The sequence below is a fragment of the Pyrus communis genome, chromosome 3 (genome assembly GCF_963583255.1).
Source record: "Pyrus communis chromosome 3, drPyrComm1.1, whole genome shotgun sequence".
Taxonomy (NCBI): domain Eukaryota; kingdom Viridiplantae; phylum Streptophyta; class Magnoliopsida; order Rosales; family Rosaceae; genus Pyrus; species Pyrus communis.
The window spans coordinates 20,080,742-20,095,618 of NC_084805.1; the positions used below are offsets into that span (position 1 = coordinate 20,080,742).

The 14,877-nt window shown below is 36.8% G+C and overlaps 2 protein-coding genes and 1 pseudogene across 3 annotated transcripts; 2 read left to right on the forward strand and 1 right to left on the reverse strand.

Moving 5' to 3' along the window:
* The first annotated feature begins 1,181 nt into the window (after window positions 1–1,181).
* Window positions 1,182–5,393, forward strand: LOC137730335 (protein CUP-SHAPED COTYLEDON 3-like; annotated as a pseudogene).
* Window positions 5,394–7,108: 1,715 nt separating this feature from the next.
* On the forward strand, window positions 7,109–12,352 carry LOC137729678 (putative lysine-specific demethylase JMJ16). 2 transcript variants are annotated; one of them, XM_068468682.1, is made up of 9 exons: window positions 7,109–7,236; window positions 8,012–8,296; window positions 8,906–8,977; window positions 9,098–9,175; window positions 9,314–9,805; window positions 9,898–10,131; window positions 10,312–10,476; window positions 10,624–10,989; window positions 11,245–12,352. In XM_068468682.1, the coding sequence occupies exons 2-9, from the start codon at window positions 8,057–8,059 to the stop codon at window positions 12,259–12,261; spliced, it is 2,664 nt and encodes an 887-aa protein (XP_068324783.1). In that variant the 5' UTR covers window positions 7,109–7,236; window positions 8,012–8,056; the 3' UTR covers window positions 12,262–12,352. The 2 variants fall into 2 exon arrangements, with proteins under 2 accessions (XP_068324783.1, XP_068324784.1); XM_068468683.1 differs by having other exon boundaries at window positions 11,257–12,352.
* Window positions 12,353–12,387: 35 nt separating this feature from the next.
* Window positions 12,388–13,804, reverse strand: LOC137729680 (probable arabinose 5-phosphate isomerase). The gene is made up of 2 exons (XM_068468684.1): window positions 12,984–13,804; window positions 12,388–12,899 (listed from the first exon to the last, which is right to left on the reverse strand). The coding sequence occupies exons 1-2, from the start codon at window positions 13,689–13,691 to the stop codon at window positions 12,519–12,521; spliced, it is 1,089 nt and encodes a 362-aa protein (XP_068324785.1). The 5' UTR covers window positions 13,692–13,804; the 3' UTR covers window positions 12,388–12,518.
* Window positions 13,805–14,877: the final 1,073 nt, after the last annotated feature.

Below are 14,877 nucleotides of genomic sequence, written 5' to 3' on the forward strand. Positions count from 1 at the left end.
AATTTTTTTGTTTGGTCGAATCATGACCCATTATTGTAAAATTCTTACTCCGTCACTGCCTATGTCGGTCATAGATCATTTGATGGGTCCCCCATCAAGGACAATCTTGTGACCCTACAATCACATGCATCCAAAAATATTCTTCTGTGACAGAAAATTGAACAGATGGAACTCTTCTGAGTTCATGATTCATGTAGTACAATATTATTCAATTTAAATTTTGTTTCCAGTAGTTAATTAATCATATTTTCTCTTGATATGTCTATTTTCGATCCCTTATGAATGAAAGTGTTCACGTGCCTTCGGTAATTCGATTGGGGTTTAGCTGATTTGATCAAGAATTATATGTCACGTTATTATCAAAACTAGGTATAAATCCTAGTTGCATGGCCGGACCATTTTATTAATATTAGTTACCGTGATTATGATCAAACACTTGTTTCATAATAAGATTATTAATAGTTAATGATAGTTCAATCATAGTAAGGCATGTTGTCCACAAACGTCACTAGCATTAGACAATGCAGAAAAGCTTCATATTATATGCTTGTTACTAAGGAGGCATACAATAATGAAATGCTCTTGAACTTCAAGACTTAGAAGAGCTTGAATTTCCTACAAAATGAATTACTCGACTATCCCAAATTACTCAATTATTCCAAATTTAACATTTTCAAATCGAGACAATCACATACTCATTACATATTATAGACCACATCTCTAACGAAAATTATCAGGTTCGTGGCAAACCTCTGTTTTATGTTATAACTAAAAAGTTAATTACAATGTTCTTTTAGACAAATATGTAGACAATTAACCCCATTTTATAATAAAAATAAAAAGGGGGATTTTGGAGGGTTTCGTATGAAATTGTTTGGCTCTTGGTCCATATATGTGGCATCTTGCTATAGTAACCTTGATCCCCCCACAACAAGATTTCTTGTAACTTTGGTGTTTCTTGAAACGTCTTACTATAACTAACTAGTTACAAAAGCATGACCTTTGCTATATAGGATGGTATTGTATTAAGAAATTCTAACCGGCAACAGAGACATCATCATCCTTATTAACCATATAAATATTTAGCCAACCTTTGGCCCTCTATAAATTAAATATTTCCAACAAGGGAATCAAAAGCCTCTTTTAAATTCCATCTCCCCACCACACATAACCTAAATTTTTCTTCCAAAGATCCAAGTATACTTCAATAGTTCAGAGAAGAACTAGTGCTTCTTTTCTGTTGCTAGCTACCAACCCAAATTATCCTTTATCTACAGATTTGAGCTCTCTCCTTATTAGTTAAAAAGGATTAATTTTATTTAATATGGGGCTGAGAGACATTGGAGCTACACTGCCTCCTGGGTTTCGGTTTTACCCCAGCGATGAGGAGCTGGTCTGCCATTATTTGTACAAAAAGATCACGAATGAAGAAGCTTTGAAGGGTACTTTGGTTGAAATTGACTTGCATACCTGCGAGCCATGGCAGCTTCCCGGTACATACATATTGCTTTGATTAATTACTATTTCTATATGTAATCACTTTACTAATCTCCTTGGTTTTTTCTTCTTCGTTTCTTGAATCTTTTCACTTCTTCTTTATCTTTTCGCCCATCAAGATTCAAGTTGATGAGGATTGTCATGGTTTTTTAGTACTTTTCGGAAAAATAACATTGACCATTAAAAAGATCGATGAAATTAATCTTTTATTCCAAGACAAAGATTTGTTTTCTTTTCCGGGTCGGAAATCGCAAAGATTTGTTTAAGTTGTGGTGTTTTTGTGTCATGGTGGATGACATGATGAATTTCGAAAAAGATCAGAGAGAAAGTTGATGACTGACTTTCGAAAAAGATCAGTGAGAAAAGAGACAACGGAATTTTCTTTCTTTCTATATTTTTATTTCCTTCAGTTCTTTTTATTGATTTCATTCTATATACATATGTATAGCCAACTTTTTTTTTTTCCATAACATGGCCTTCAATTCATTACTAATTATACATAATTGCAAAAAAAAAAAAAAAAAAAAAGAAAAAAAAGGAGACTTGAATCCATAATATTTTCATCTTCAAACTTAAGCATATACCATGTGTGATTTTACTTGGATAAGGTTTTGCAGATACCGCTTCGGTTTTATGTAAGTCATTATGTTTTTTGAGTAATGAAATCCTACTTTGACCTAAAAAGAAGTTAATAACATCATACCATTACATGATCTCATCAATATTGAGACTAAACTAGAGTTCACAATTAAGGCATTTACATGTCTATACTTTTACAAATAATATGTATGAATTAAAAATATTATGTATACGTGTGTGTGTGTCAGTCAGGCCATGGCTGGGTAGATGCAACTTTTGAGGAAGAATGACTCCTGAAATATGTATGGCATCTCTAGCTATACCAGATGACATAGGGATTCCTACCTTTTCAACCAAGAGAATAATTAATTAATTACTAATACGTTTTTTCACATCTCTTCGATTTGCCACAAACAGTAAGCACTATGCATGCTTGTTTCATCGCTTGGTTTACTATAATTCAAGTTTTTATTATAAAAATAGCTGATATAGTTTCCATATACGCAAGTATTCCGTATATCCTCTCTCTCTCTCTCTCTCTCTCTCTCTCTCTCTCTCTCTCTCTCTCTCGCACACACACACAGCTGTTTTCATGCAAATCGTGTGGCTATAATTCGATCATTTGATGCCTGCTGTCATGTGCAACAATCGTCCCCAGTTGCCCATACATATCGAAACCGTCCATTTGAAGTGGGACCTTTGCTTTGTTTATAAACGGGCCAGATGTTTTCATGACTAGCAAGCTAGATGTGATCGATCTTCTGTGCTTAGTGTATCATTAATAGCTACTAATTATAATTATCCTTATCCTTGTTATTTCACATAGGAATCATCTACCTACCACCCGTATGTCCCAATTATTGTCATATGGTTAATTTCCTTGGTCTGATCTGACAGGGTCTTCTAAACTATGTATTAATTGTGAGATACCTTGAATAGTAATTAGTTTTCTTTATCTTCAACCATCAGATAAGAAGGAATTAAATAGAAACTTTACGTTATTCTTAGGAGCAAATCTGCTTAATTTATAGCCTTTGTATATCTTTTCAGTTCATCCGTCTGTAATATAAGAGAGAGACACAAATAAATATATAACCAAAAATTGGTAGAAATTTCTCTAACCTCTGAGCCAGAAATTTAAAGACAATCTATAGGTTACTTTAAATTTTATTTTACTTTTTTTAAATAAACTAAATGGTTACTCATGGTTTTGCCTACAGTGAAAATATGACACGTGGCGTGCATTATAGTACTTCCCAATTCCTTTTTTTTAGGCATGCATCACTTCAACACACAACTATTCATAAAAAATATCATCAAAGTCTCCATGTTCAGATAACCAGAGTTATTTGTGCCTTTGAACCCTAATGGATATGGTCCTTATCTATCACTCATCTCTTAGTCTCATCTTAGTTTCCTTAGACATAACTCGATCGAATGAAGATGATCTTGACTTGCCAACACATTTGGTAACTGAAAACAATAAGTTTATTGATCTTTTACGTGAAAAAAGAAGAAGATAAAATGAAGCAATGTTACTGACAAATGTCACTTTTCTTACTTTTGACCAATTTTCAGACCCTACTATTCTTTGATAGGACTTTCCTAAGTACTTTTTGTTTGGCCAGAAGTTAACTTCAATGACAAGAATATTGATGATGCTATATACCAAAATTCCTATTTAGCTAATTAGCATTGCATGCATATATATATATATATGTATGTATGTATGTATAGCAAATGATGTAAGATTAATGATAATGGTGATTAGTGAAACTTTTGTGATTCTATTTTGGTTACCGTAGAGGTGGCAAAGCTGAATGCCAATGAGTGGTACTTCTTCAGCTTCCGCGACCGTAAGTATGCGACGGGGTTCCGGACCAATCGGGCGACGACATCTGGATACTGGAAAGCCACGGGGAAAGATCGGATGGTGATGGAGCCAGGAACTGGGGAGATCGTAGGGATGAGAAAGACTTTGGTGTTCTATCGGAATAGAGCTCCTAATGGAATCAAAACTGGTTGGATTATGCATGAGTTCCGGCTGGAGACGCCACATATGCCTCCTAAGGTAATTTCCATATAATATAACTAATATATATATATATATATATATGTGTGTGTGTGTGTGTATTATATCTTACATGCACACGCCACAAATATTCTTCACCTTAAGACATAAAGTTTAATATTCAGTCACATGAAATTCAAATCTGCACGTGAGAACAGACCCATCGTTTTATTAATACACCAATGCAACATTCACTCCAGTGAACTGTCTTTGAGTGAGAGATCATCAATCACAAGAAACCGAAAGGACAGTATGGGGTTCATGCATCAGCATCATGCATGGAAAATTTTGCAACAGTCCAAAATTTGGAGGGAAAGTATGAGTTGATGTATCATGTATCTATAACTCATCATAGTAACATTCACACGATGTACGATATCTATTTTGTGCATGCATCTAATACACCACGTTGCATGTTAACATGATGCATCAATTAACTCAAGTTATATCACTTCTACATATACTAATTAATGAAACTGAGTTATAATCATTCACATATCGCAACTATATGTTGTAGCATTCTATATATTTCATTAAACATATGTATATTTGTTAATAATGTTTTTACATGTTTTAACTGCATTTTTGCGAATTGAGCTCACTATTATGTTGTTCTTTTGTTTCACAGGAAGACTGGGTTTTGTGCAGAGTTTTCCACAAAGGCAAGGGAGCAGAGAACAGCACTAAACTCAGCCCCCATGATCTTATGTTGGAGACCACACCATGCACTGTTCCTCTAAATTTAGCTCCATCTCCTCCAACTCATGACCAAACAATGCCTTGTGTGTACAACCACAACCAAAGCAACTCTTTCCTGAATCTCCTACAGCTTTCTCATCAGGAGAAATACACCAACTCCTCCATCCCCGAATTAAACGCGAAAAACAACTGCGACTATGGGTTTCTATGGGACATGAATTTAGAAGACGGCAGCTTCGACAATGAGGTGGCTCCAAATTTGGACGAGATGAGATTTGAGGTGGATGGAACAGCATGGTTTTGCTCTAAATGAAGAAACAGACATATTCCATACCTAATATTAGACAGCTACCCAATTTGTTGATTTGTGACATATATTTATATTTGTGGTCTATATATATATATATATATATATGGCTTGATTGGAAAATGGTTTATGCATGCTTAGTCTTTCTGTCTAGGGTTTTTTTCTTTCTTTTCCTCTTGTATACAGTCCTGCAGCCATTTGTATAAAATATCATCAATAATATTATTCTTTATTTAGTGTCAGACACATTTATACTTCCAATATATCCTTCAAACAAGTGATAATGAAGCTCCATTTTAAACTGTCATAGGCTTTGGCAAGATCTATTCTTTGATTTTTTAAAAAAATTGAGGTTCCACACTATAAAATTAATTGACACTAAGAGGAGTAACCAAAATTCTATGAACATGCAAATTAAATCCTTTAATTTCCCGACATATATAGAATTTACGTTCTCAACATTCTCTGATGACACGTGATACTGAAACCATATATCTTCATCAGTCCTTGCTGTATGCAGTAGTACATTATTCTTAATTCCTGGCACCATGGACCATAGCTGTATTGTCTGTTTATAATTATTGTTCGAAAACTTAAACCAATTTCCTTCTTTGTTCTATGATTTTGACAGGACAATCATGAGTGTAGTCTACACAACGAAAGGTTTTATACCAAAATATACAAACAGATCATAAGTGGTAGGACAATGAAGAATACGTTTTATTTAAAAATTTATACATACTTGAAATCATGCATGTAATAAAAATAACTTTGAAGTGTAAACTATTGTTTCTTCTAATTTGGTATTGCTTTTTCCTTGGTGGTTAGTGTTCATTTTAGTCAAATTACATAGACATTATTCAATTATATGTATACAAGATTATTAAGAATAATGATGAATTAATTAATCTGCTTACACGTAAATATATAGAAAGAAGAAAACCAGATTGAAGATGCATTGCAAATGACAAAAAATCCTAATGTCCGATATGACAAGGGGGATTAATCGTATGACTACCATGTAATGAATGTGTCCATGTTTGTTAAACCCTCAAGAGATTTCAGATTAACATACATATTTTCAACATTACACGTACACCAACAAATAATTATACATGATAGAACACCTTGTTTATCCCTTTGTATAATGTTAAGAAGGTTGATATGATTACGCGTCACTTGTGCATTATGATAAGACTCACATCCAACGATCAAGAATAAATTCTACTCACTCTCATGTACAACTAACCCTAGTAAATAATGTCAAAGAAGGTTGTATCAATTTATAAAAGCATATATATATATATATATATTAGTTAGGCTAGTTGTTAAGACAATGTCCGTCCTCTTGCACATAAATTAATATGAATTCCCTATATGGAGATTAGAACAGTTTAGGAAAGACCCATGACTTCAACATCGGTTGAGTTGAATTTACGTTACGTAGAAGCCTATTAGAAAACTCGACAATTACAAGACTCTCATACAACCTGGCTATGTTAAAATTTAGATTGAACTAAGAGGGTTTTTTATAAATACATTCGATATTATCTACATTGGGGTGAGGGAGTGGGCTCAACTTCACAATGGGCTAGCCATAATATTTTTGTTCGAATTAGCCTTTAGCGAGAACCAAACTTAAGATTTTTTATTTACACGTAAAGAAGAATATCACTAAACCGTGACCGTAAAACTAAGTGACGGTTGAATTTAGAGTTACCCATACAGCCTTAGGTATACGGCCGTCCTCTTGGAATATTGATTTGTTAAAAGAATTCATAGATGCGTTTCAAAAAAAAAAAAAAGAATTCATAGAGAAAAGAAAAAAAAAAGTGAACAAATCCATCAGTCTTTATTTGGGCCACCAAAGAGTTAAACATGGTGTACTAAAATGATGAAAAGCCCATCGTGGAGCTACAAGATCCCGCATTGTGTGATCCAATTCAAGATCAGACGGCCATTCGGACTCGAGCACGTTTTCCTTTTCCATGGTCGTCTTCCTTTCGAGTTCATTTGCCGAGCCATAAAAAGAACCTGGATTTCAACAGAAGGACGAACAAATCCCGCCAATTTCAGCTTCTGGGTAAGCATTAATTTCAGCTCCCTGCAAAAAGTAGGAGTATTTTTTTTTCCTTGTTTTATTTTTCTTCCTTTTTTGGTGTATTTTGTGATGATACTGATGAAGAACTGCTGGGTGGTGCTAAGTGATTCTTTAAACTTCTGGGTTTTTAATTTTTATCAAATTGGAATAAACCCAATTTATATTTTTGCTGAGTGGTTTCATGGGTAGGGAAGATTTGTTCGCATGGATGGATGGGATTGATGATTCTGAATTGTTTGATTTTTCAGTCTAATTACATTTTTTGTTCTATTATCTGTTCAGTTTTATTCACTTTTTTTTCTCTCTATTTGTATATTTTTTACATTTTCCGCCGCACTTGTATATATTACTGAGCTAGATAACATTCAATTGTACCAATTAAATTACCACTTTTTAATTCTAATATATAAAAAAATGCTAGTGAAAACAAAAGCATCACTGGAAATAAAAAAAGAGATGATATAATCACAGGTTGTAATTGTAAACCGCAATCTCCTTATTTGTATGATTAGATCAATGCATGTTTTCAGTTTTTGTCGTTGTGTTGTTGGATATCTTGAGATAATATGTTCTTGTTAGTTAGTTATCCTTTAGAATAGAACATGAGCAGCTTATGTGAACTGTTGAACAATGGTTACCACTTCGATGTTTTCTCAATACGCTGTTTTAGATTGTGAATAAATATATTCATCAATCATTTTCATTAGTGTGTGATTTTGTTTCAAGTGTTTTTTTCATTTTTCACTTTTCTTTGCAGTACCGTTGGTTGTAGAATGCAACAACTTATCTACATTGTGAGAATATGGCACATAATTCAGTTCCGCCTGGTTTTGTGTGTCGTACATCCTTTGTGCTGAAGAGAGTAAAAACTGTTGAAGAAACCAAGAATGCTTTTGTTGATGCTTCTAATGAAGAGCCAGTCCAGATGGATACCATGTCTGACCTGACTGACATGGATAAGTTGAAAAGACAAAGGCCATGGATACTTTTCGACCAAAGTGATCTCAACTCAGAGGAGTCTGACTGTGAACAGTTTAATACGGTCTATTCCTCTCTTCCTCCTTTGTGTGTGCGTGTGTGTGCGCGTGTGAATTTTTATTTGCTGCAGTTAAACCATATTACTGCCTCACACTTGAGTCTTAACTTGGTTATGTATGCTGATTAAGAGCTTGTATATATGTGTAGAGGGTAATAACTCCAGGTTACATGGTTCATCACCATCTTAACTACATAATAGAGTATTTATATGCTTTATATGATGATACCGAGACTTTTTTTTGGAATAAAAAAAGGACGAGATTTTAGTGCTTAGAAAAACGAAATATTATCTAAAGTGGAGAAGTTGTATGTACCTTCGTAGTATTTGTTCTTATACTGTTGAGTAGGTTTAAGTTTATGGCTAACATTTTTAAAGGGGTAATCAATGTTCTCAAATATGTACTTGAAAATATCGAGGTCTTTGAGCCTTATAACCTCCTTTCCGTTTAGGAATAGTGGTGAAGGGTGGGATTCAGTGCTCAATCCCCTGCTGGTGCATGTATTGTGTACTTATCAATTGTCAAAAGGAAAAATGTTGAGAGCTACTGTACGACAATTTCACTACGGTTTTATTCTAATCATTTCCTGAAGTTACATACATTTTCATTTTCAGGAACCCGCTACAAAATATTGCCTTCCGAAGGGTGTTAGTCACGGATGTCCAGATTGCAGTGGTTGCCTGAAGGTTGATTTTCATTCACTAAGTTGATTCTCTTCCCTTTGAATTGTGTAGTTATTAGGTACTAGTTTCAACCTTTGCATTCGCCTTTGTTTTTTAAAAAATGTTTGTGAATTCTTGAAATAGGTGACTGGAAGGTGGCGTCCTGAAGATGCAAGAACAGATGTCCTTGAAGAAGCACCTCTTTTCTACCCTACAGAAGAGGTGATCCTTTTTCTGACTTTTACGACATTTTCATTTGTTTTGGGACTGACATATTCGCTGAATCCTTTGTTTTAAAATTTTAATGCTTATAAAATTTCAATCCTTCAATTTCTAAAGGAGTTTGATTTTGTCCGGCAGGAATTTAAAGACACTCTTAAGTATGTTGCAAATATACGTGCAAGAGCAGAGCAATATGGTATCTGTCGTATTATTCCTCCTCCTTCCTGGAAACCTCCATGTCTTATTGAAGGAAACAAAATATGGAAAAGTTCTACATTTTCTACCCATATTCAGCGAATTGATGGGATACGAAATCAGTATTCACTGAGTAAAATGGTTGGCTTAAATGAAAGCCCAAAAAAGAAGAGGAGAAGAATCTTGACAGTGGGATTGGACTGTGGATCTACCTCAAGTCCAGGTGAAACTGAACATTCTTATATCAAAGGTTTTGAAACAGAACCTGGACAAGAATTCACTCTTGAGAATTTTAAGAGTTATGCAGCTGATTTCAAGCGTCAGTATTTCCGCAAAAGTGAAGTCACTGGTGGTCAAGAGAAGTGGGTGCCATCGCTGGAGAATATTGACGCTGAATATAAACGTATAGCTGAAAACCCAACTGAAGAAATTGAGGTGCGTTCAGAAATTGGGACAATCGTTTTGTTACCTTCTGCTTTTCTATTGTGGAAGCTTGCTTTTAATTGTCATCTTGGTGTACTTTGAAGGTGCTTTTTGGTGATAATTTGGACACTAAAGCTCTTGGAAGCGGATTTCCAACAGTATCCAGTGATTCCAATCCTTTGGAAAAGTCAGATTACCCTGAATATTTAGCTTCAGGTTGGAACCTAAATAATCTACCCAGATTACCCGGTTCTCTTCTTTCTTTTGAAAGCCATGACACTTGCCATATTTTGGCGCCTCGGACTCGTGTAGGAATGTGCTTTTCATCTTTTCATTGGGTAAGATTTGATAATTTCTATGGCTCTCATGTTGCATCTGTTGCTGAAACTGTTATCTTTTTAAAAAAAAGTAGGATAAAGTTTTCTTTTGGAACTTTATAGATAACGTAAGTGGTTGCCTTGTGTTGTTTTTAGTTTGTTGATCATGTTTTGAAATATAATCTATGAATTTTTAAACAGAAAGTTGAAGAGCACCGCTTATACTCACTGTCTTACTTGCATCTGGGTGCTCCTAAAATTTGGTATGGTGTCCCTGGTAAATACTATGTTAATTTCGAGGCAACCGTGAGGAGCTCCTTTCCAGATTCATCCAAACTAGAACACCCTGAATTGCATCATATGCTGGTGAGCTACTAGGATTATGATCCCCCCCTCCCATTTTTGTCAAAGTTCAACATTCAAAGTATCCAGTATTTTACAAGAGATGTTAACTTCTCTGTTGTCTTCTATTAGTATGTAGAGACCTTTCATGTCATGTAATTTTTGGTACAGGTTAAACAAATATCCCCGTCTGCATTGAAATCACAGGGCGTACCAGTCTTCCGTTGCATTCAGTCTCCCGGGGAGTTTGTTCTTGTCCTTCCAAGGGCTTATCATTCAGGATTTGATTCTGGTTTTAATTTTTCCGAGACAGCATGTGTTGCACCCTTGGACTGGTTGCCTCATGGACAGGATGCCGTTGAACTTTACTGTGAACAGGGGAGGAGAACATCTATATCACATGATAAGCTGCTGCTCGGAGCAGCTAGAGAGGCTGTGAGGGCACAATGGGATTCACTGTTCAGGAAGAACGCTGCGGATAATATATTCTGGAAAGATGTCTGTGGAAAGGATGGGATCTTAACACATGCATTCAAGGTAATTCCTCAGATTCTATCGCATCATATTATAGTCAACTGCTGATCCTGAATGTATCCTACATATCCTACATGATTTTGAACATTATCGAACTGACACTATACAATCATGTCAGTTTTGCTTTTTGATTAAAGGGATTGTATTTTTAGGTCTTATATCTTTCCTTTTCTTTCTCTGGTTTATATTTTACACCTAGTGAGACACATTATGTGTCTCCAAACTTGATTCGATGACCTGATTTTGTTTTATCTGTAGTCGCGCCTCAAGTCTGAAGGCAGTAGAAGGAAATATCTCTTCAACTCTGCAAAATCAGAGAGGATGAAATCAAATTTTAATGTTACAAGCAAAAGGGAATGCAGCATTTGTCTCTGTGATCTGCATTTTTCTGCAGTGGTTTGTTCTTGTTGTGAAGGCAGATATTCGTGTCTGCTACACGCAAAGCAGCTCTGTTCTTGTGCTTGGAGTGACAAGATTTTCCTCTACCGTCACGAGATCTGTGATTTACAGCTACTTGTTGAAGCTTTGGAAGAAAAGTTTGACGCAGTCTACAAATGGGGCAAAGATGATCTCGGATTGACACTGCACGCGCATATTCCCAAGAACAGTCAAAATTCACCGGGGCATGTGGAGGGTGACTCTGACGCCAATAAACAGAAAGAGTCCATTTCTCGAATCAGGGAAGAAGTGAAGGCACGGATTCTGCGATCTACAACCTCAAACAAATCAAATTCAAATGATTACCCAACAGGATCCCTTGACTCTGCAACAGCCACTGGAAACGGTAAGAGTTCAGTCTCTAGCATCATGGATAAGGTGAAGGCGCATGCACTCCTCCGATCAACAATCTTCAATGAACTGAAAACAAAGGAGAATATAGTAGGACCTGCCATCGGCACAAACACAACAGGAAGCAATGCTACTCTTACGCCGAAAGTGGCTGCAGAGGGAACAACGAATAATGCTTCTCTTCTACCGAAAGAGGCGATAGACATGATGGAGGGGACATCCGATGTTTCATCTGCAAGTACTAGTGAAACAAGCTCCTCAGACTCCGACGATGTAATACCAGATCTTAACATTCTTCTGCGCGGAAGACAAAAAGTTCCCTCCCCTCCGGTGAAAAGCAGTGTTCCTCAAAAGCATCCGAATGGTGGTCGTCCGGCCGACAATTACAAGGCATCTTCTTCGAGCCATTTGGCTTCCAAGAATCAAACCCCGAGACAACCATGTCCTCAGAGTCCAATTCTTATTAGTGATGACAGCGATGGTTAGTTATGCAAATGCTGCCGAAATTGTATTTTGTATTGATAACATGTCGATGCGTTTTTTTCGACTATGATACAGTTTATCGATACCATATTAACAATCTGCTTTGCAACGAAGAACGGGCGTCATTGCTAGAGAAGAACCGATAATCGTCACATTAAATCGTAGTACAAATGTAGTACACAAAGAATTATTAATTAATGCGTAATAATGAATTACAACGTGAAATAAAAATATAAAAAAAAAATAAAAAATCACATCTTTCAGAGGCCAGCTGAAACTAATCCATGCAGAGTGACGATCCCAATCACTTGATTCTGGTCATTGATGACCGGCAAGAACTGAACCGGCGACGGCGGCGCTTCCATCTTCTGCATGGCCTCGACCGCCATAGCGTCGGGACCTATTGTTCTGGGACGTCTGTTGCACATTTCACCGACCGTGAGCTTGAAGATAGCTTCCCCACTGGCCTTGAGAGTCCGCCGCAGATCTCCGTCGGTGAACGTGCCGATCAGGCAGTGTTCGGCGTCGATCACAAGCACGCAACCACATCCCTTGCTCGTCAGCTCCACCAGCTGCTCCATTATCAGGTCCCCTTCCTTGCAGACCGGAAGCTCGTCTTCCTTTTTCATCACGTCTTTCACCTGCAATTTTAGAAAATTAGGAGAAAAGAAAAACCCTAGAATTGGATTGAAGATGATTGAAATTGGAGCAAAGCAAGATCGGACCTTGAAGATGAGGGATTTTCCGATCCTGCCGGCGGGGTGATTGGCGGCGTATTGTTCCTTGGTGAGATTTTTGGCGCCCATGAGCGCGATCGCGACGGTGTCGCCGAAGACCATTTGGATGGCAGTGGAGGTGACCGGAGCCAAATCGAAGGGGCAGAGCTCTCGCTGCAAGGGCAAATGCACGTTCATGTCGCAGACGGAGGCGAGGGCATTGCCGTCAACGGAGGTGACGGAGATGAGGAAGGCACCTTTGGCCTTGGCGCAGGGGACGAGGCGGAGGAGCTCCTCGGTGGTCCCGGACTTGCTGAAGAGGACCAAAACGTCGGTTTTGGAGAGTGCGCCGATGTCGCCGTGGAGGGCGTCGAGAGGGGAGAGGAAGCCTGAGCGGATGCCGAGGGAGACAAGAGTCTGGGAGATCTTGTGGGCGACGAAGCCGGACTTGCCGACACCTGAGAAAAATATAGTGGCGCCAACGGAGGATTGGAGAAGGAGGGTTTGGGTGAAAGCCAGTGTGCGGGGCAGGTCCAGGTGCTGGAAGAAGAAGTTGAGGTGGCTCTGTTGGGATTTGAACAGGTTTAGGAGGGTAGTTTCGTCCATGCAGGAGGGGGAGGCGGCGGAGGAGGAGAATTGGGTTGTGGTGGTGGTTTTGGTATTGGGAGGAGAATGCGGATTGATGAAGTCTGCGGAAAAAGGTGGCAGAGAACCCATGATTCCTGCACTGCTCTTGCTTCTACAGAGAGGGAGGCGAAGGGAGAGAGATCTACGCGCCGTGTCGGTGGCGCTGAAATCTGAATAAATCAAGGTAGCTCCTCCACACACTCATCTTTTAAATGTGACGCTCTTTTTAATTTCTGACGTGGAATGGATTAAAAAAAATTAAAAGTGTGAGAAATAAAAATAAATGTGAAAACCACATCCTAATTCAATCAATCAATTTTCATATGGTCTTGGCCCGTCTATTAAAATCAACATCAATTAATAATTTAACCCGCAAAGTTTGAAGTAGAAAAAATATATTGGATTAAATCCTAAATTTTTTGTATTTTTTAAGTTTTAACTCAAGCGTTGTAGATGGTTTTAAGGGATGTAGTTAATTTGAATTTTAGATTTAATAAATTTTTTTAAGTGACGAATTTCAAAAGATTTTAATAGCCTCTAGAATTTTATATAGAAATATTTTTCTATCAAGTGTTAGTGGTGTGTATAAAATATTAAAAAATTAAAAGGGGGTGAGAGAAGTAATTTGGAGTGCGTGAATATAATCTCTTTTAATTTATAATAGCATGGTCATCAGTGAAGGAACTTTTGAGCTAGAATACTTTTATAAAATAAGCAAATGTATAGTTCAAAATACATAAACATTAACATACTTCAGCCAAGCTATATATTAGATAAAAGCACCAATCCGTTAGTATTATGAATGATATGTAAAAGTTCATATATTAAACTCTTTGTATTATGCAATAGAATGCTTCATTTCAAATAGCATAAAAGTATGGTTGTTGTTTTGGGAAAATAGTAATCTCCAACCGAATTCCATTTGTCAAACCAATTTATAAAAGATAGTATCCCAACAATTGGTAAATTGATATCATATGTGCAGCCTTTTGAATATCATCTTTTATAAAAAAATATATATAGCCAGTAGGAAACAATACCCAAATAAGCATACTGATTCTTACGTGCTAAAATAGGGTTTAGGCATATGCATATTTTGGTTCTTCATATAAAACTGGTTTTGCACAAATAAACACAGCTGCATACGAAGCTTGCATATAAAGTAGTTTTGGATAATAGTAGCTAATCCAAGACAACAATAAGAAAGGAAACAACTATGGAAAGGATAAATGAAGTATGGAAATCGTTTACACATACACAACGAGATACAGGTTGA